The 23,214-nt window shown below is 40.7% G+C and overlaps 1 protein-coding gene across 1 annotated transcript in view; it reads left to right on the top strand.

Moving 5' to 3' along the window:
• Positions 1–23,214, top strand: part of VPS41 (VPS41 subunit of HOPS complex) — a 193,655-nt gene that overhangs the window by 103,138 nt on the left and 67,303 nt on the right. The window contains exons 8-10 of the mRNA XM_081243488.1: positions 15,349–15,468; positions 17,361–17,507; positions 22,884–22,950. Coding sequence (XP_081099614.1) covers positions 15,349–15,468; positions 17,361–17,507; positions 22,884–22,950 — 334 coding nt within the window. The remainder of the gene's footprint in view (positions 1–15,348; positions 15,469–17,360; positions 17,508–22,883; positions 22,951–23,214) is intronic.

Here is a 23,214-nt window from a genome sequence, read left to right as displayed (position 1 = left end):
ACATGGTTTTTGGCATTTGTGTGTTTTGTTTGTTTTAAAATAGGTTTATTTAGTTGAAGATATTTCAGGAAATATTTCTGATTTCATTAAGGAATGCATCTTTGATTTTAAAAACTAAGAGAAAGGCTTTTTGGAAGGTGACATTAAGAAACAGATACTATTGTGAAAAGATTCTTTTCTTTTTTAGGGTGTTAGCAAATTTTTAGGAGGACCTCATTTTTTCCCCTTATAACCGAGTTATGGCATTTTGTTCCTTTGATAAATGAGAAGAACAAAGACTGTGTTGGCCCAATCGCAACTCTGATCATTTAACTGCAGTTTTCAACCAGCGCCATAAACTAAGCAGAGCTAGTTTGAAGAGTCCAGCATTTAGCAAATGGTGATAAACTTGCAATAATCATACACTGCAGATACCAAGACCTCCCTGTTTAGAGTAGATGGCAGACCATATAAGGGAAAAAAGAGCAAAGACAAATATCATGTAACTGAGAGGTAATGACCTTCTGCCTTTAAGAAATAATTTAATCTTAAAAAAAATTGGAGCAAAGACTAGCCAAATGAAGGTGTAATGTGGAATAAAGGCATTCTTAAGGCATTCTTAACCCTTAAGAACACTGATCTTACTTAGACTGAAGCTAAATGCATCTAGGAATTGTATGCCAACTTCTGTAAACAATGATGAAAGCAGCACAGCGACCACAGAAGCGGAATAGGAAAGATGGATGTCCTACAGTGAGATATTCATGGTATCATTTCATAAGAAAATCTGACAGAGATGACTAATTTAATATTTCAGTTGATTTGATTTGATGAGAAATTTTGATTCCTGGAAAAACATTTCTTTAAAAGTAATCAGAAGATACATTTCAGAATGGTTCCATAAAACAGCCATGTAGCATAAAAAACCTGAAACTGCAGTTTGACACATGTGTTGATACTTCCTTTTTTTTTTTTTTTTTGCGGTACGCGGGCCTCTCACTGTTGTGGCCTCTCCCGTTGCAGAGCACAGGCTCCGGACGCACAGGCTCAGCGGCCATGGCTCACGGGCCCAGCCGCTCCACGGCATGTGGGATCTTCCCAGGCCGGGGCACGAACCCGTGTCCCCTACATCGGCAGGCGGACTCTCAACCACTGCGCCACCAGGGAAGCCCGATACTTCCTTTTTAAGGTTCTAGCTTTTTAGGTCTTTAGAGAGAGCTCCTTATCCACCCAGGACTAGGGAAGAGGAGGCAATAGTTCTGTGTGGCATAATCTTTTATTTTAGGTTTTTAAGGTAACTTCTTAGTAGTTGAATGTCATAGCTGGATTTATGGACTCCGGTGCTTCACACATGAGCATAAAAAGCTTATTCTTGGGCTTCCCTGGTGGCGCAGTGGTTGAGAGTCCGCCTGCCAGTGTAGGGGACACGGGTTCGTGCCCCGGTCCGGGAAGATCCCACATGCCGCGGAGCGGCTGGGCCCGTGAGCCATGGCTGCTGAGCCTGCGCATCCAGAGCCTGTGCTCCGCAACGGGAGAGGCCACAGCAGTGAGAGGCCCGCGTACCGCAAAAAAAAAAAAAAAAAAAAAAAGCTTATTCTTAATTCTGTTTTGTTTCCATGTTGAAAAAAAGAAAAGGAAAAGCACATCTCTTAAGAGTGCCATTGGAGAGAGCTTTAAAACATGAGAATCGATGGATTTTTTTTTTTTAAGTGTAACCTCCTTGTGTAGCAAGAATTAGAATGCATGAGCATAGCAATGAGGTATCTCTTTGAGAAATAAGTCTGCAAAGCAGATCTTGTCTGGGTTTGTTTTTTTTTTAATTACTCAAACTTTCTCTGTCAGCAGATAAACTTGAGCTCCCTACGACCTTTACCTTTGAACTCTGAAATACACTTCATAATAACTGATTCTCCTCCTTTGACAAATTATTAAATTGTCGTGATGCAGTTTGCAGCAGAGTTCATTTTTCGAAACGAGGGAGTCAGCTGTTTGGCATTGTGGTGGGCCAGGTCCCCTCATTTTAGCCGCAGGGACAGCTTGCTTTGTAAGCTGGAAAATGTCAGTCAGCAAACGAGGTAAGGACCTGCGTGCATGAAATGAGAAAAAGCGCTTCACTGTTTGGGGCTGAAGGCTTATGGCAAATTTTACCTGAAGGACAGATGTAGATGCATCAGCTAGCTTCTCAGTGTCCAAGAATGATCGGCAAAAAACAAATTGCATTTTGGATTCTTTTTGGAAGAGGATGCCATGGAGCAGCTTTTTGTAATAATGCGAATCTTTTTAGAATTTAGACAGCCCAGCGAGCTACTATGACCACTGAGTGTGAAACGTAGAGGTGCTTCCTTATATGTTTGCTTGTCTCCTGGTCAGATGGAAAATGGGGTTCTTGGGGTCACAAAGGCTTTTTTAATTAAAAAATTTTTTAAAATTAATTATTATTTTTTTTTAAGTTTTGGCTGCGTTGGGTCTTCATTGCTGTGCACGGGCTTTCTCTAGTTGCGGCGAGCGCGGGCTACTCTTCATTGCGGTGTGCAGGCTTCTCATTGCAGTGGCTTCTCTCTTGTTGCGGAGCACGGGCTCTAGGCACACGGGCTTCAGTAACTGCATCACGCCAGCTCAGTAGTTGCAGCATGCGGGCCCTAGAGTTTGCGGGCTTCAGTAGTTGTGACCTGTGGGCTCAGTAGTTGTGGCGCATGGGCTTAGTTGCTCCGCGGCATGTGGGATCTTCCTGGACCAGGGATTGAACCCGTGTCCCCTGCATTGGCAGGCGGATTCCTAACCACTGCGCCACCAGGGAAGTCCCTTAATTTATTGATGTATAGTTGATTTACAATGTTGTATTAATTTCTGCTGTACAACAAAGTGATTCAGTTATATATATTCTTTTTCATTCTGGTTTATCCACAGGATATTGAATATAGTTCCCTGTGCTATACATTAGGACCTTGTTGTTTTTCCTCGAAAAGGATTTGACATCAGTTATGCTGCCCAGTCCACTGACCAGTGGATCTTCAGAATTCTTCTGCAGGCGATCAGATGCTTGATCTTAGGCAGTTTTCTACATGCAAATTTTCTTACACATTACTTCCCAGGCAACCACCAAATTTATGTCCTGGTGGTTGTATGTAGAACCATTGTAAAGAAACACCTTCATTTCTTCTAGGCACTGTGTTATAAATTGTGGTTCCATTCCTAGAAATTCATCTCATGCTGTATACATACCAAAACTGATTAAAAACCACCAATAGGAAGTAAAGCACAATGTAACCTTTACAAATATTTCTTAGGAATGTAAAGCCAAGTTGTAAAATAGCCATATTGTAAAAGTATATTTTGGTGGGGTTTTCTCTCTGTGCTGTACTGGTTGAAGCTAAAAATTGAAATCTAGGTCTTAAAATAGAAATCATTTTCAGTGTCAGAAACAGACGTTGTTCCTTGCTTTCAGAGTTAAGTGCATTTGTCTCAAACATCAGTTGCTTTTTTGATGTTGATATATAGAGCTCCCAACATCCTGGAGATGGGTCCATGGCAACTGCATTTTCTTCAGTAATCCCCCATGTTTCATAGCCATAAAAAGGCTGGTGAGGGACTTCCCTGGTGGCGCAGTGGTTGAGAGTCCGCCTGCCGATGCAGGGGGCGCGGGTTCATGCCCTGGTCTGGGAGGATCCCACATGCCGCGGAGCGGCTGGGCCCGTGAGCCATGGCCGCTGAGTCTGCGCATCCGGAGCCTGTGCTCCGCAACGGGAGAGGCCACGGCAGTGAGAGGCCCGCGTACTGCAAGAAAAAGAAAAAAAACAAAAAAAAACAAAAAAAAGGCTGGTGAGAACAGAAACCTTTTTTCTTTAATGAGTTCAACTAACTTTTCCATGTGTAATATTTCCATATTGTTTGCGGCTTCCCCCTGGATTCTGATGATAAGCTTTACCACCTGTCTTCCTAGAGCAATCAAACCATCCTTTGCTCCTTGCTGAAAATATCTTCCTTTGCATGTTGAGAATGCTGTGGCTGTTCTTAAGTATTTGGAATAGTTATTTCCTCTGCAAGAATCATTGTTTGGTTTAGTATGCTCATTATCGTTTTTTGTGGGGTTTAGTACCAATGGACTGTCATTAACACTGGGAAGCCCCTCTCTCTCTTTTTAAAATAAGGCTGTAGAGCACAGGGAGCTATATTCATTATCCTTAAATAACATATAATGAAAAACAATATGAAAAAGTATACGTGTGTGTGTGTGTGTATATATATATATATATATAACTGAATCACTTTGCTGTGCACCTGAAACTAACACATTGTAAATCAACTCTACTGCAACAAAAAAATAAAACAAAATTTTTAAAAAGATAAGGCTATGTAAATAACTGTCATTAACCTTGAGAAGTTTTTCCCTCCCCCCCCCCTTTTTTTTAAGACAAGGCTCTATAGCAAGGGGTCACAGTTACTGCAGTTATAAGTTGGTGTCACCAGTACAGACTACACCACAGTCATTTCACAGGGCTATTTGGCGTGAATAGTTCTGCCTCTTGAGCACAGCTCAGTTAGAGGGTCCACGTAAGGTGCTGTGAGCATGTAGAATCTGGATTTCAGGAATGGTAGTCCGTTTCCAAAAGGAGATAGGAGGAATCCTGCTGGTGGAAAGCAGTTAGCCCATAAGACCATTAGTCAGAATGGTGACTTGGTAGGAAAATGAGTATTCCCAGTCTTTTGAGAGGAAAAAATATGTGTATGTGTATATGTATGTATATAGCACTGTTGGGGTAATTTTGCAGTCCTTTGTCTTTAAGCATTTGGGGCTTCCCCCACCACCCATTGTTTGTTTGATCCCTCTCCGTTTTCTAATTCATTTTCAGCCAGTATTCCTCTGTGATGTTTGTAACAGTGCAAATTTGAACAAAATCAACATCTAACATGGTGAATTAGCTGTGTCAGTGCCCTGCAGCCAAAGATCTCCAGAACACACCCACCAGGCATGAGGAAGAGGGTGTGTTAGAAAGAGGGCATTACAGGATTTGGGCTGATGAAAGATGGTCTGGGGAGGGTTTAAGGAAGCAGAACTTTGCTCTGGATCCAGTGCCGTCAGAGTAATTCCACCCCTGGGTATCTTAATACATCCTATCTAGAAGGAGGACAGACCAAATGAAGGCTAGCGACATGTTGATAAAGAAGCAGCAGTCTCTCCTTTTAGCCAGGATAAGGAGGTGTCTGGTCATTTCTGTGGCTTGGAAAACATTGATATCCTGTCAGTGTTCAGATATAATTATGGAGTAGTCCTGGTTTTGTCCCCTTCTCCTGGTCACGGGGCCTTGTCTGATGTTGGTGTTCTGTGACATTGTTTATATTCACCCTGAGAACACGAATGGCAGGCCAGTTCCTGCAGGCCAGCTTTTTTTCTCTTTCTTCGTTTTGACAAATAAAATGCCCAACATTTGCTCGATGACTTCTATTTTGAGGTACTTTATGAAAATATGTGTATGGTCTGATTTCGTTTTTTGGGTAGAAATATAAATGTTTGGTGGAGCAATTTCTTGGAAAGCTGTGTACCAAATTATTAACAATATTAATAATATGAACATATATTATTAACAATATCTGGGCAGGATTATTAGTGTTCTTTCTGGCCTTCACTGGCTTTTTTTCTGCTTTTTTTTTTTTTGGTAGAAAACATGCCTTTTATAATAATAAAAAGCAATAATAAAAGAATGTATAAAGTAATCCCAACTCTTTTTTGTTGTTTTCAACTTAGCATTGTAAATCATATGAAATTCCCTACATTATTGAAGTCTAATCTTAGCTCAGATGTTCTTTAATGGTTACATAATATTCTATCCTGTGGGTCTATTTACTTTTCTTAATCATTCTCATATTATTGGACCATTAGGTTGTATCCAGTTTGGGGTTAGCATAAATCATGCTGTAATGAAGCTAGAAATCTTTGGGCGTGAACTTTTGTCTGTGTTTCTGAATGTTTTCCTAGCACTGATTCTTACGATGAGAATTACTGGGTCAAAGATTATGATTATCTTTTAGGCTTTGGATACATAACTGCCAAGTAAAGGTACATTCCAGAAAACATACTGATTTACACCATCTGTGTTAGAGGAACCGTTTCACCGTATCAGCCTGCCAATTTGATATACATAGAAAGAGATTCCAATGTGTCGTTTTGTAACTTCTTTGAATTATTAGTGATTTTGAGCATTATTATTTACCAGTCACTTATATCTCTTCCTTTGTGATTTCTCTGGTTGTATTCTTAGCTCGGGGCAGCTTTTACTATTACCCTAGAAGCCAGGACAATTGACGACTGTCCGTTTGATATTTATTGTCAGTTTGAGCACAAATTATTGCTGCTTACTGAATAGCCTGCAGCCTTTTCTCCAATTTTAGCTAAACCTGGAATAATTATTCTTGTTCTAGGGAGGCCTTATATAGGAGTCATAATGAGGCTTTAGAGTAGATGCTGAACCATGTACAAAGGAGACGACTATACTCCACTCCGTAGATGTGAGTCTGCCCCCAAACCATCTGTCCTGCTGCTTCCTTGGAGGCTCTCAAAGACAAGCCACGGTGCCCAGTTAAAGGCAGGTTCATTTCACTTGGTTTCTTCTGTAGGCAGGGTCCCGATCTTTACTTTCCCCCTTTTGCTTCACTTTGTTTTGTTTTTTTTTTTACTTGAAGTATAGTTGATTTACAATATTGTGTTCGTTTCAGGTGTACAGCACAGCGATTCCATTATATATACATGTATATATGTGTGTGTGTACATATTCTTTTTCAGATTCTTTTCCCTTATAGGTTATTACAAAATATTGAGTATAGTTCCCTGGGCTATAGAGTAGGTCCTTGCTGGTTCCCTTTTGCTTTACTTTGCATAGAGTGAAGTGCTTGTTCAGATCCATAAACCTGTGTGTTCAGGTGACGCTTTGTCTTATTCAAGACTTAGCAGTTTTGTGTTTCTTTTTCATAACCTTGCTGTGCAAAGATCTCCCCCTGAGTCGTCTATGATTGAGATTATGCGTAGTTAAAATTAGAGATATTTGTTCATTGCACAGAACATCAATTCGTTTCATCACCCAGTGGATGGCTTTTGTGTTTTCTCTGCTCTTAGTGGGGCAGGGGGTCCAACCTTGAAGCCAGCCCCAGGAAACAGACCCTCAGACAGCTGCAAACTGAAAAACAGACCCAAGGTGTTTGACATGAACAACCAGCTCTATTAAGTCTGCAGGACCCACCTGGAAGGTTTTCTGTTTGCTTGCTTGTTTGTTTTGTTTTTAGTGGTAAAACTATTTTTTAAATGCCCCATTCGTTTCTGGAATCCCATTTACAGTTGTGAGTTGCATATGAAGAAATTGCAGATTGCTAGTTTGAATAGGAGTCTGCCTCACATGCTGGCTACAGTTGACTGCTAAACCCATATAGATGGGCAAGTAGATACATAGATATATATCTCTCTGTCATTGCTAGTTTTTTTGTTTGTTTTTGTGTGGGTTTTTTTGTTTTGTTTTGTTTTTTGTTTTTCTTTAATATAAAGGGACTGCTCCTAAGCAGCATCTCTTTTTTTTTTTTTTTTTTTTTGCGGTACACGGGCCTCTCACTGTTGTGGTCTCTCCCGTTGGGGAGCACAGGCTCCGGACGCACAGGCTCAGCAGCCATGGCTCACGGGCCCAGCCGCTCTGCGGCATGTGGGATCTTCGCGGACCGGGGCACGAACCCGTGTCCCCTGCATCGGCAGGCGGACTCTCAACCACTGCGCCACCAGGGAAGCCCCTAAGCAGCATTTCTTATGTTTAACTTCTTTGGTTCACCTTGAACCCATAGCTTGTATTTCTTGGTCACTAAATTGACTGTTACCTTACGTTGATATGGTGTTTTTTTAAATTTCAAAGCATATATCTGGCTACATAGTTTTCACAGGAATAGTTAACTTCAAGGATTTGTCCAAAACCTGTGTTGTATTTTAGTTGTGTTTATTCAGATATTGCTTGGAAGCAGGTACCCTGTGCGGTGGCCTCTGGAAATCCATCTGTGTACAGAGAGACTTTCTCTGGTAACAGTATCTGGCCTGTGTTTAACTGCTCTTAAACGTGTTGACTCACCTTTTGGGAAAGGGGATGCAGGAACTAACCGCTGAATGAAAGCAGTAATATATTTGGGAAATGCCTGTCTTCTTCCTACATGTTTTAAGTTCTCTCTCAATGGTGTTTCGAAAGGCTGTGTGCTTTAAACTTTGGTACTGAGCCAAAGCAGGAAGCAGGACAAAGGTGTTCTCTGCTCTGTGGGCTTCTTCTCGGTCACTTCCGTCTCCATCAAGATTCAAGACTCCTATCTGCTGTCAGCAGCCAGCTACCACCGCAGCTCTTCTCCATGCTCACTAATTTTTGTTTACTTGCCCTCTTGACTTTTTCAGTTTTATCCCTAATCTCTTCCAATCTTGGATTTTAAAATCCTTCTGTGACAAGTCCTCCCCATCATTATACCCTGTGTCTATTTTTCCTGGGACAGTCTTATTTGGCATATGTTAACTTGCTGGGTTTTGCGTTTCTTTCACTATTTCTCTGTTTTATGATCTCACACTCCAGCATCTTCTCTGATCAAGCATTTTGTCTTTTGTGGAGTCTGTTTTCTCCAAGCCTCTCGATCCTTCCTGGTGGAACACCCTTGCCCATGGGCTTATTAGACCCCAGACTCAGAGCAAGAAGTGATGCTGGTGTTTAGGGAGCCTGAAGGACTCAAGTGATTTATATACTTGGAAGATCACAAAGTGATTAACAAAGGGCCAATCACCCTCCCTTTCCTCCATGAGGGAAGAATGGTGATGGGTAGTGACGGGTGTTAGGCTGCCAGAACTGGCAGCTTTATTACAGCCCAATAGGAATCATGCCCATGTGTGGGAGATGCTGGGATGTGGTGCAGGAAAGTTCTAGATAGATTTATCAGCACAAAACATAGGAGAATAAAGTACATTGCTGAGGATCTGAGGGCTCCTATTGAAATATAAGTACTGAGAGTGCTGACTGCCAGAATGTGGATTTATGGGAAATAAAGCCCTAAAATACTTTCTCCAACAAAAAACAGACCTCTTGGAAACAGTTTTTCTTCTCTATGTACTTAGCTCCCATTGAGCTTAAATTGCTCTCAGTATTGTGATAATGACAACTCAGTATTACAGGATGTGGAAGATGAACCAGATAAATTAACCAGCTGCTTTTAAGGGTAGTTCACCCAATGGCTTCCCCTCTAAAATGCTTTGTAGAAGATTCGTGCTCAGTAGGTCTCTAGGCAGTTTTATGGCTGCAAGAAAGAAATGGATTTTATTAAATGTCAGTGAAATACAGGCAGATAGTTTTGTGGTAGTTAAATTAGCGTAGAATGTGTGTAACAAAAGCAGATTGTCTCGTCTTAACTTGACGAAACAGAGCTTTCTTTGGCATTCCTGCCAGTTAGTGTGTTTCTGCCTGAAATGCCCATAGATCAGGATGGAAAAATCCTGACCCCTCCTGTCTGAAACTGTATGTCTTATAAAATGTTATCCATCAAATCCTGTATGTACAGCATGCTTGTACTTGGAGAGTTTCAAAGGACAGTAATGGGAATAATTCCATAATTACTAGCTGACATTTAAGGTTTTATACTATGTGTGGATTAGGAAATAGGACTTATAAGTAAAGAATTAGGTGAATTGGGAGTTTGGGATTGACACGTACCAGTACTATATTTAAAGTAAATAACCAACAATGACCAACTGTGTAGCACAGGGAACGCTGCTCAATGTTCTGTAATAACCTAAATGGAAAAAGACTTTGAAAAAGAATAGATACACATGTATGTATAACTGAATCACTTTGCTGTGTACCTGAAATTAACACGACATTGTTCATCAACTATGCTCCAATATAAAAATAAAAAAAAAAGAATTAAGTGGAGTGGAGAGGGAAGGCAGAAATAAATGCTTCAAGGGGTCAGGCAGGTAACATAGAGGAGAGAGGCAGGCTGGGCGAGGGAACGGCTGGGAGAAGTGGGCCCTGTGACAGTCCAGAGAGCCCTGGAGCAGGCAGTCAAACCCATTCCGGGGATCACTGCTCAGGCCAAATGGGAGGCCAGTGGACATCCCTGAAATCAAGGGGCTGCAGTTAGGGGAGGACTCACCTTCAAAGGACTTTGCAAATTTTTGACAACTTGTACACAAATTATATCCTCTGGCGTTGAGCAAAGGGAAAGAGACCAGCATTTCAGGAGTAGGACATAAGAGTCAGAATAAGTGAGCCCTTTCTCAAGGTACAGATGTTTTCCTTGGATGAATCAGTCTCAGGGTCCTTTTCCTGTAGAGTTTTGAGATTAGGGCAGATGCCAATGTGTCTGAAATAGTGTAGGGACCTTACTAACTAAAGATGGGCCGAGTAACTGGAGGATTTGGGAATCACACAGCTCTTCCTGTAGCAAATACATTGTGTGTATGGACCACAAAGGAAAGAATAAGACTTGCAGACCTAGGAAAGCCTACTCAGTATCTAATATTTGTTATTCCTGTGTGTCTAGTAAAGTACGTATAAGATGTGGTTTCTCTCCCCGATGGATTTGCAGTCTGCTAGGAAGATGAGAAGAAAATACCTGATCTCAGTGAACTAGATATAAAATGGTGCTCGTGATCCCATGACTCAAAACCAGCATGACTGTAAGACGTATGTAGAACCAAGAAATCAGGGGGAAGTTATTTTGACTTACGGAAGAATTCTCCAAAATGATGGTCCTCTCTAATATATTTAAGGCTGTTTGTTTAGTTTTCAAATATAAACTTATATAAAATTTATATAAAATGTAAATTTCTTAGTTTTCAAATATAAAGTGATGAAACTACCGCTGTTTCAAAGACATGGGAAAAATAACATGAATCGTGTCTAAAATTGTAATGTAAATTCGTTAAAATTTATTTCATTTACAGAAGCTAGGATATTAGCTGCCCCCCACCTCCTGTTTTTGAGTACCCATCAGTGGCACAGAATGGGTACCACTGATGCCGCCGTCCGAATTATAAAAATAAGGGAGAAGCTCCTTTGCTCCTTTGATTTGTGTCAGAGCAGGTTACACAAGGTTTATTGTAATAGAACTCTGAAAACTCAGACTGAATTCAGCACTCTCTCCTTTTCTTCCTGCCCTCTGCTGGAAGCTTCCCTTGGAGCTAGAGCAGGAGACAAAGGAGGCTGGCGGCCTCGGCTTCATTCTATAACTGAAAGCACACTGACCACAGCAGAAAGGATGGAGTGGAGTGAGTTTGATTTGAATTGGAATTACAACAGGACTTTATTAACATTTTCTAAAGTTGAATGTTTTATTTAAAAAATAGGTACCGTTTATGTGAATTAATTCTAACGCATAGTCAGGATGCTGCAAACATTCCTTCAAGTTCCAGTGAACTTTTTGATAGTTTTATTTCAAATACTCCCCTAAATTATCCTGACTATAAAAATTAGAGAATGGATTTTCATCCGCATATTAACACTATAAAAAATAATTCACATGTGCCATGCGGAATAATTATAAAATAGAAATAATATAAAATCACCTGTCACCTCTTTCTGGAATTAATTATGATTACTTTGTAATGTGTCTTTCAGATTTTAATGCGTGGATACACATTCATATTTTATTTAAAAGTCATCATATTTAATCCTGTTTTGCAGTCTGCTTTTTTATTTAATATGCCCTGAACCTCTTTTTCTGTTAATAAGAGTCCATAAATAAAATCATTTAAAAATGAATGTATACTCTTCAGCTGTCTAGCTCTACTACATTTTACTCAGTCTATTTCTGGCCATTAGAAATAACTTTACATAACTCTTTACTCACTTATCAGATCACTCGTTAGCATAAATTTCTAGGCTAGGACTTCCTGGGGACATCTTTAAAGCTTTGAGCCCATAATGCTAAAGGACCCTCCAGAAAGATTGTGGGTCCTACATACACACACAGACAGCCATGTCCCTGCCCCCAGTGTCTGACCTTATCATTTTGGTTCATCTTTGTCAGTTTTTTTCTTTCCTTTTTCCTTCACCTGTCAATTCCGAGACCACTGGTATACTGTTTGGGGTGTTACTTTCATATAACGTTTTACTGCCTGGCAGGGCACATCCACAGCCCCACCCCCAAATTGCTTAATTAAAAAAAAAAATTCTTGTTATTCTCACATATTTTCAAATGAATTCATAGCATTTTGGAAGCTCTAGAAAAAATTCCTTTGGGATTTTCTTTGGGTTTGCATTAAAATCGTAGGTTAACTTCGTAAGACTTAAGCTCTTCAGTAAGAATTTTGAGTCTTATCATCCAGTAACGTAATATATCTTTCCATTTATTTAGTTCTTCTTCTCTCTCCCTCAATAAAGTATTTTGTTTTTGCTGTGTAGCTAGTACACACACATCTGTTTTGGTTCACTATTAACTTTGAGAGCTATGGACTTTCCCTTGTTTACAACTTTGATTACATTCCCTAAAGTTTAGGTTTGTGCTATTTGTATTTTCATTTTCCAAGTGCTCTGGTTGCAGTTCGATTTCCTCTTTTTATTTATTTTTTTGGCTGTGTTGGGTCTTCGTTTCTACGCGAGGGCTTTCTCTAGTTGGGGCGAGCGGGGGCCACTCTTCATCGTGGTGCACGGGCCTCTCACTGTCGCGGCCTCTCTTGTTGAGGAGCACGGGCTCCAGACGCGCAGGCTCGGTAGTTGTGGTTCACGGGCCTAGTTGCTCCGCGGCACGTAGGATCCTCCCAGACCAGGGCTCGAACCCATGTCCCCTGCACTGGCAGGCAGACTCTCAACCACTGTGCCACCAGGGAAGCCCCGATTTCCTCTTTTACCCAAGGAGAGAGAGTATTTTTTTATTTAAGTTTTTTTTTCTGTTTTGCTCTTCTTATCCTTTGTTATTAATTTCTTGCTTAATTTTCTTGTCACCTGAGAATAAGGAGAATTATTTGTAAAATTCTTCTCTGCTTTACGGAATGTCTTGTTCATGTGTCAGGAGTGGAAGATTTTATCTTATTCCCTAGACAAGTTTTATTGTTTTCAAATAGTGTATTTTTCCATATTGCTAGTTTTTCTTCTTGTTAGCTCATATTTACTAGAAGTGGCTGTGAAGTTGTCTGTAGATTTTGTGAGAACGTTTCCACATCTTTTACTCTGGACAGTAGTGGGAGAAGGAAGTTTTATGTTTTCATTTTTGCTGAACACAGTGTCTGTTGGGAAAACAGCTACCAAAGAATGTCATCATTGGTGCAGCAGGGAAGTGCTGTATTTTTGTTAAAGCTTGCTTTCTGTATTTATTAAGGTAACTTTCTACAGGCACTGCCCACCTCACATAACTGGCACAACTGCCCTCCTGTGCCAGCCTGCCTGCTTTTTTCTTCCAAGCTGTGTCTCCAAGCAGTAGCAGGAATAGCTATTCAGGTGTGACTCTGCCGGTGCTGATCAAGGCCCCTGTGTCCCTACCTGAGATTTTCCCTGTGACTTCCCTCACCTCCAGCCGCCACCGCACTGAGTGTCATTCTGCTATATACTTGACCGAGGTGGGCTCTTTCTTGTAACGAGTTGGATCACAGCCTTCACTGGGATCTTCTTTCTATCATGTTTTACAGAATTTCTAATTTAAAATTGAGGGCATATTTAATTTTTCTCACCCAGGTACAGATTATTCCCCTTTTAATACTACGTTGGCCGTTTCTAGGTGGGGATTGGTGAGGGAGGGGAATTTGATGCCATGGTGTATCTCCCCCTGGCCGTCCAGCCAATCCTCCCTTCCAACAGGTGCTTGTGGAGCACTCCCGGGCCCCGCCCACTTCTTACAATCCCCTCCGCCTGACCCAGGCCACAGAGGCAAGACAGACATTGTGACCTTACCAATTCCTCATGTTGAATACAGTTGTCTTTAGCTACCTGTCTTTAGTGAACTGTGATCTTATATGTGGCAGGAGTTGTATTCTCAGGCTTTCACCTCTGATCCCAAGTTTCAGAGCTGTCCCGTCACAAAACGCTGCACACGCTCCGCGGCCGCCTTGGCTCTGTTCTCTGCGTCATGGCCAAGGGAGAGGCTGAATCACAGGTGGAGGCCGTACCTAAGTGTCACTAGCTGGAGGCAGGGAGGCTGGTGGTGGTGATTTCTTGGAACCTGGGCGGGGGGGAGGATGCGCTGGATTAGAAAGTCGTTGAGCATATGTAAAGGAGCTCCGTCCTGTGTTTATCCGACGGGAACACCTGAGCTCAGTAGGCGCCCTGTCTCCAGTCTCCCCTGTGGATGTTGTGAGGCCACCTTGCTCTTGCATGGATGATAGAGAACTTTATACATTTCTGGCATTTTCACTTGACTAAACTCGGCTTATTAGTGACGGTGGACACTTATTTAATTTTAGGGTTTTTTTTTTCTTTCCTTTTTTCCTGCCGCTTCTGGCTCTAGGAGCCTAACCATTGAGAAAGACATGTGAGAAATATAAATATGGTGAATTTACTCTCTACTATTCCCTATTTTTTCCCCTATTTGGGGGGTGGGATATACTAAGGTAAACTGAAATTGATGCTTATGATAGGTATTTTAAAAATTCTGTTATGGAATCTCTCATCAGCAATTGCTTTTAAAAGGTTAACTGTATATTTCAGGATTACATGTCTAAAGTTATATAGTTACACATTGTATAAACTATACCTTGTATGTATTAAGTGACATTGTATAAAGATCTTTTTTTACAGGATTTAAATTGGATATATCAAGAAAAAAATTTTTATTGTATCCTTAATAATGCATGAATTCTAGAACTACATATTTATGTTGTAGAGGTTTTGATTAAAGTAAAGACCCTAGCTACTCTGAAGTTTTTATAGAAGTTTAATCCTAAAGCAAAATTCTCTTATGACATGAATTACTGCTCAAACGTCATTGTTAAATTATTTTTCTAGGGTTAAGTAAAAGACCCCTTCTAATCATTGCAGTTTAATCTGTGGCTAATATTTTATTTTCAGGGAAAACATTATCAGGTTTTGATTTCCCAATTTACTAAATAAATTAATTCATGGTCAACTATTTGAGCAACTTTCTGTGATAAAAATCTTTTGACTAGCGTACATTACTTTCCCTGAATTTTGGTGTTTTGGTGCCATCTTGTGGCTGGACTGTGTAGTAACCTCAACACTCGAACACATTTTAAACAGCGTCCTCGATAGGGTAAAAGATAGACTGGGAATACTTTCCAAAATGCAAATCTTGTACCACTAGAAACCTACATTTAAAAGGCTGAGAATAGTTTGTTACTCGGTGAATGGACAAGCAAAAATAATAAGGAATTTGATATATGATTCTTGGTTTCTAAAATTCTGTTTTCGTGATATTTGCCCCTAGTTGCTGCTGTTTGAACGGTCTTGGATGAGCAGATGGAAGTCTTCAGTTCTGCACGAAGGAGAAGGGAACATAAGGAGTGTGAAGTGGAGGGGCCATCTGATTGCCTGGGCCAATAATATGGTACAAGCGGTCTCCCTAACGCTGGTTCAGAGCTAGAAGGACAGCCGAACCGAGAGGGCTGCGACAAAGGGCAGGGATGCTGCTTCCTGCCACCGCCATTTCTCTGTTTTTTTTTAATATCCCCATATCTCCTCCCTCTTTTTTTTTTTTTTAACATCTTTATTGGAGTATAATTGCTTTACAATGGTGTGTTAGTTTCTGCTTTATAACAAAGTGAATCAGCTATACATATACATATCCCCATATCTCCTCCCTCTTGCATCTCCCTCCCTCCCACCCTCCCTATCCCACCCCTCTAGGTGGTCACAAAGCACCGGGCTGGGCTGATCTCCGTTTGCTCTGCGGCTGCTTCCCCCTAGCTATCTATTTTACATTTGGTAGTGTATATATGTCCATGCCACTCTCTCACTTCGTCCCAGCTTACCCTATGCCCTCCCTGTGTCCTCAAGTCCATTCTCTGTGTCTTCACTCTTGTCCTGCCCCTAGGTTCTTCAGAACCTTTTTTTTTTAGATTCCATATATATGTGTTGGCATACAGTATTTATTTTTCTCTTTCTGACTTACTTCACTCTGTATGGCAGTCTCTAGGTCCATCCACGTCAATAGAAATAATTTAATTTCGTTTCTTTTTATGGCTGAGTAATATTCCATTGTATATATGTGCCACATCTTCTTTATCCATTCATCTGTCGATGGACACTTAGGTTGCTTCCATGTCCTGCCACTGCCATTTCTAAAAGGTACATGTAGCGATTGATATCCTACCCAGAGGGTAAAGAAATTACATTACTTTTGGTGTTCATGAGAGAGTAATTTCCAACATATTCTGGACTCTATTTTAGAGGAAGAAACCCTAGGCATGGAGAATAGCCAAGAAAATGAAAAGGCATCTTAATAATGAAAGGGCTGCATTGGAAATGTGGTCTTGAAAATACCATTTGCATATTAGCCAAGGGCAAGTGCCAGTTGCTATGAAACAAGGGCAGGATATTGCTGATTTTTCTTTTACTCTCAGTATAATCACAGACCCAAAACAGGCCTACCTTTGAAAAAGTGGATCCTAATTTTTGGTACTTCCCTTATCTCAAGTTTACTCAATATGAGTAGGGCGAGTAGAAAATTTAAAAATTACCTTTTGGACATCTGGCATAGCTTTTGGAATTTTGAGGTATAATTTAGCAAATCAGTGCTATTCCTTTTTCTTTTTGGCCTCACCGCGTGGCATGCGGGATCCCAGTTCCCCAACCAGGGATCGAACCCATGCCCTCCGTGCTGGAAGCGCAGAGTCCTAACCACTGGACCACCGGGGAAGTCCCCTGCTATTCCATTTTGAATGGTAGAAACCTCCCAGAATCTACCGTGCTAGTCAGGACTTGTCTTACTTCTCCTGGGTCACAGTCAAGGTCAACAGACGTGTGGCCTCTTGGTTTATTTTCATTTAGCTGCTTGCTTGATGTTTCCATTTGAGTACTTTAAAATGTCAGGCGTGTTTTTCTTTATATAGTGGTTTTTCAGATTCAAAGCTTTTCTGAAAACCAAACCCCGTATTTGTGGTGGAACAATACAATTAGACATGTGACTTTCTGGCTTTTTGGAAATGCAGTTGTTGATATCTGTACATTTCCCACTTGTGTTGGATTTGAGTGGCCTGTGCCATCCACTCATAAAATCTAGTTTGCCTAGAAAGAAAGACAGAGGTTTTCTTTTGTTTTGGGTTTTCACAGGATTCATGTGGAGTAGGAACATTTCTGTGGCTCCCAGCAGCACCTAAAACACACTGTCAATACTTTGCTGGGCTGGTTATCCCTGATGTTTAGCAGTGGCCACTAATAAATTTTCTTTGACCTTCCTTCTCCCAAGTAGAGGATGCTTAATGCTATTTTATTTTCCAGGGTGTGAAGATTTTTGACATCACCTCCAAGCAAAGAATCACCAATGTGCCCCGGGATGATATAAGTCTTCGCCCTGATATGTATCCCTGTAGCCTCTGTTGGAAGGACAGTGTGACACTGATCATTGGCTGGGGCACCTCTGTCAAGGTAGTTTTGCTTGTCTTTCTCATAAGTCTGTGTTGTTACAGAGCTACCAAAGATGGTCCACAGGAGTCTGAGTCCTTGACTGGCTTCTCGGAACCAGAGTATTTTCACCTGCCTATTATTGTCATGTGATAATCACTTCATGCTTGAATTCTTCCATATGCATAGATTTTCAGATCTATCCTTTCTCCTGAACTTCTCCATGTTCAGAATGGTGCTGCCTTTTTGATCCTTTTTAAATTTCCCATAACCCGATTGGCCTTAGCTATGTGTAAAACACGTGTTAGGTGGTGTTGGTTCACCTGGGCCCCTTTCGTTATTGTTCTTTTCATTTCCCGTAGCTTTGATCCTGAACTTCTTCATTAGGACCTGATGGTGGAAAAAGAAGGTTGAAATGAAATTGTCCTGCTTGTTCACTAGTAGTTTGGTGGAGTAAAGGCCCAGGCTTATTATGGATAAGATTTGGGGCTATTTTGTCATGTATATTATCTGCCTATTATGTGCCTGGGTAAATGAAGCTATTTTGCAAGAGGAGGCCCCAAATCCATTCACCTTTATTTCATGCCTAGTTGTTTTCCTCGTATTAGATGTTTCAGAGCCAAACGTTGTTTTCTTCCCTTTAAAAATATACACCTTAATCTAAACAACGTAAACTAAAACTTAGCTGAGTTAAAGACGCTGTGAGAAAGTAGCCCAGCAATAGTCTAATGGAAGAGCTCGGCTCTAAAGAGTCACACAGACCTGGGATCCATTCCAACTTTTCCACTTAACTTCTTGTGTGACCCTCTCTAAGTCTTACTCTCCTCATCTGTAAAATGGGAGTGCTAATTGTTCTCACATCACATGTTTTGGAGAGGATTAAATGAAGAGCTTAGCCTAGGATCTGGCACATTGTACTTAATAAATATCGGCTGTCCTTGTTATGCCATAAAATTCCAGAAAAGTCATGAAAGAGACATGGCTATTTCAAATTCTTCTAGGGAAAGAAAAGCCTAAAAATTATTAATGCAGTGATTGTTATCATCAAAATAAATGTTGTTAATCTGAGGTAAAGTCTCGTTGATATGATTCAGGTTCTCTTTCTTTCTTAATTGAACACGTGGTCATTGTTTCCATGTGTTAAATGAACACAACGTGATTCACATTTAAGGTAACAGGAAGGAGGTTGTACCCCCAAAGTCTATGATAAAAAAGTGATTCCCAGTCTCCCTATCCCATGCGTGTGGTTACTGATCCAATAAAGTGATGTTCTTGATATTTCTTAAGTTTCTTAGATGGACCAAGTGGCTTTTTCCTCTGTTGTGATTTGCTTTTCTTTTGCTGAAAGACAAGGGAAATTAGTCTGTTGGGACGTGTGAAAAGTTTGCTGATTGTTACCAGAAATGCTTCCTCTATTAGGCTGAATAATGGTCCCCAAAGAGAGCAGGTCCTAATTCCCACCACCTATAAATGTTTCTTTATGTGGCAAGAGAGTCGGGCAAAACATGTGACTAATGAAGCATCTTGAGATTATCCTGCATTATCTGGGTGGGCCCTCCAAGAGGGAGTGCTACCCCAGAAGAGGAGAAGGCAGTGTGACCATGGATGCAGGGATTGGAGTGAGGCAGCCAAGGAATGCTGGAAGCCTCCAGAAGCTAGACGAGGCGAGGAACAGATTCTTCCCTAGAGCCTCTGGAGGGAGCGTGGCCCTGCCGACACCTTGAACTTGAATCTTAGGGTTAGGAGTCCGTGCGGCTGCCGGGGAGGGGTGTCAGCCGAGGAAGCAGGAGGGGCAGATCCTTGAGACTGGAGTGTGATTGATGAGTCTCTGTGGTACGTAAAGGAAGGCGTTATTGCCGGAGTGGATGGAGCAGGTGTGGAGGAGATGGATAGAAGATGACAAAAGGGATACGGAGAGAGGGAGGGAGGTGTGTGTGTTGTGATAGAGAAGATTGCCTAAGGGCTCTTTGGGACAGAGCTCAGACCACAGCACCTAGGGGATAGAATAGGCCATGGCCCAGCTGCCAGTGGTGTCATGTGTCCTTGTCTTCAGAGAGGTTGTAGAATGGCCAGAGACACCATCAGGCTTTGGCGTGAGTCCCAGCTCCAGCCTTGAGGTCCTGGGCAGCTCTCAGAGCCTCTGTGTTCTCGTGTCTACGTTAGGGCTGGTAGTATCACCTTCCAGGGGTGTCTGAGGATTGGAAGAGGCCCGGGCAGTCCTCGAGTTCTGTCACTCTCTCTCAGATCTCTCCACTTCTCTCCATCCCCCTGTCGGGTCCCCTGACTCGAGTTTTGCCCCCCTTAATTCTGCCCTAAACAGTGCAGCCAGGATGATCTTTTCAGAGTGCAGATCAGGTGATGTCCGTCTCCTGGTTAAACCCCTCCAGGATGCTCATTGTTCATAGGATGACATCATCCTCTTTCATGATGATCTGCCCCCTGTGCTCCTGTCTAGCCCCTCCTTCCCCTATCCTCTCTGCTTCTGTCTGATTACCTTCCAGTTGAGGGCCCCAAGCTGTCAAGTTGCCCTTTTGCACCTGTCCTGCATCTCCTGCTTCAACTTACATGGCGCTTCTTCCAGGAAGTCTTCCATCCCTGCTAGTAGATGCCCCCTGCTCTGTATTTCTGTACTTCTCCATCACACTTCAGTAAGTGCCTTATTTAGTTGTTTGTCTCCCCCACTGCACCATAATCTTCTTAAGAACAGAGCTCTATCTGCTTTACAAAGCCCTCAGCTCAGGACAGGTGCCCAGTAGTTGCTAAAAAGTGCTAATTAATATTGCTATTTCATATATATATATATATATATATATTATTGTCTTCAAACCACGTGGAACACTGCTCCTTGTATACTTTTATCAACACATTAAATAAAGCAGTTGTTCAGTTGGCATGTGGAGCATGCCTATTAGACAATTTAGTAGTTTCCCTAGTAAGTGTGGATAGAAGAGTGGATAACTTATACAAAGAGAAGGAAAATTGGGGGAGCGGACAGGAAATTGTCTGTGATGGACAGGAAACAAATGACAGAAAGCAGGAAATTGTCTGAGATGGACAGGAAACAAATGACAGAAACCAGTCAAAGGAGGAAATAGCCTGTCACTTCTCAGTAAATGCCTGTACCTCCACAGCACTGGGTTCAAGTCCCGTGTCAGAGAAAGAGAGTACTGTGACCCTCTGTGTCTGTGGGTTCTGCATCAGTGGATTCGACCAACCTCGGATTGAAAATATTTGCGGGAAAAAGATCCAGAAAGTTCCAAAAAGCAAAACTTTAATTTGTTGGAAACCAGTAACTATTAACATTTACATTGTATTAGGTATTGCAAGTAATCTAGAAATGATTGAATGCATATAGGAGGATGTTTGTAGGTTATATGCAAATACTATGCCATTTCCTATAGTGATCTTGAACATCTTCAGATTTTGGTATCCTCCAGGGTCCTGCAGATACCAAGGGATGACCGTATTGTCATGTAGTTGCCGTGTTCCTGGACAGTGATTTGGACATGGATATTAGCCAAACCAAACCTTAAAAAAATGTACATTGATCTATCAATTCTACTTCTAGGAATTTATCCTAAGGAAACAAAAGTCCAACAGTTTTATACACGAGTATGTTGATGGCACTATTGCTTGCATCAGAGATAGATAGAAGAAAAACTAATGTCTAAAATAGGATTGAGTAAATAAATTACAGTATATTCATGTAATGAAATACTATAAAGACATTAAAGAATTATGTAAGGATATTTAAATAATACATTAAATTATTTGTAGTAATTTTAGGTTGAGAAAAGTAGCTTCCCCAAAAGTGTGGATTGCTAATAGTGTTCACTTTGTGCTGGGACAACAGATAATAATTTGGTTTTTTCCCTTTGGGTTTTCTGTATTTTAGAATTTTTCATATGGTAGCTATACTTAGGGTTGCAGCTATACATTAACACAATAAATGCTGCCTAAAAGAAAAAGGAAAAAAACCTAGTCCCTGATGAAAGTTGTATAAGATCAGTACTTAACTTGAGGTTCAGCCTTTTTTTTTTTTATTGAAGTAGAGTTGATTTACAGTGTTGTGTTAATTTCTGGTGTACAGCAAAATGATCCAGTTATACATATATATACATATATATATTCTTTTCCATTATGATTTGTTTCATATTCTTTTCCATTATGATTTATCACAGGTTATTGAATTTAGTTCCCTATGCTATACAACAGGACCTTGTTGTTTATTCATTCTCTATATAATAGAGTGCATCTACTAATCCCAAGCTACTAATCCTTCCCTCCCTCAGCCCCCTTCCCCTTGGCAACCACAAGTATGATAATCTCTGAGTCCATCCATGTTGCTGCAAATGGCATTATTTTGTTCTTTTTATGGCTGAGTAATAGTCCATTGTATATATGTACCACACCATCTTTATCCATTCATCTGTTGATGGACATTTGAGGCTCAGTCTTAACCTGGATGGCTGAACTTACATGGATTTTTCTCATTTCTTATTACAGAATAGAATACATTTCCGTTAGAAAATAGAGCAAAGAAAATATAAAGTATCCCTAGTCTTACCACCCTAAAACATCGACTGTTAACACACATATGTGTTAAGGGTTGTGTGTAAGTGAGATATATACAAAAATAAATATATAAAATCTCTATCCCAACTGTATATATATAATTTAAAATAGGGGTTGGCAAACTTTTCTGTAAAGGACTGGTATTAAATATTTTAAACTTTGCATGCTACGTACTGTTTCTGCTGAGTATTTTTCCTTTTATTTCTGTTTTTCCCTGTCTCTTCCTCCCTCCCTCCTTTTCATTTTTTCAAGGCTTCAAAAATATAAAAACGATTTTTAGCTTCCAGGCCATAAAAAAAAACAGACCAGGGGCCAGGCTGTTGTTTGCCACCCCTGATTTAAATTATATAATACATTGATTTTAATATGCTCAAGAGAAGAAGAGCATGTGACACTTCTGCAAAGTATTATTTAGCAACAGTGAAATGTTACTAATATGTGATCAGAAACACAAGACCTACTGTGGGTGTTGCCCAGATTAGCCATTGGGCATTTTTGACTCTGCTTCTGTCAGAGATAGATAGAAGGAATCTGTGAGTAGAGTTGCAGAGAATGGGTCATTGAAACCATATTAAAACTGTATTAGTTTCCTTCCTTTCTTTGTCCTCGAATAAAACTTTATTGAAGAATAGCGTCGGAGACTATAAGTAATGGTTGCTATATGTCATTGAAGTTAATTTCTATCACTTAAGTCACAGGGTAGGTTGTGTGCATTCCATCTTCAGTGCTACACGACCAATTTAGCAAAAGTACCATGTGGTGAATGACCTGTGATGAAGAGTTTTCTATCAGATGAATAAAATAACCTGTGAATTTCTTTTCTAGATATGCTCGGTGAAGGAACGGCATGCCAGTGAAATGAGGGACTTGCCGAGCCGATACGTTGAAATAGGTATGCCTTCTGTGTTGTAAACCTTCAGAAGAGAATCCATGTTATGAAGCAAGTCCTAAGGCTGTGTTCTTCAGGGCTCATCATTGGTACCTTGATGAAATAGATCAAGAAACTTCTAAGTTTTGAAATTTGGCTGTAGAGACCCTTTATTCTAACTCTATTTCTAATTTTTACACAATAATATTGTAAGTTGGCTTTGAAGTTGAATAACCATGAGCTTGGGTTCTGGTACTGTTATTTACCACCTGGACTTTGGACAAATTT

Source organism: Mesoplodon bidens (assembly GCF_964165515.1).
Source record: "Mesoplodon bidens genome assembly, chromosome: 9".
Classification (NCBI taxonomy): domain Eukaryota; kingdom Metazoa; phylum Chordata; class Mammalia; order Artiodactyla; family Ziphiidae; genus Mesoplodon; species Mesoplodon bidens.
Note: the sequence above shows the minus strand (reverse complement) of the source record. Positions and strands in the feature narration are given on the sequence as shown.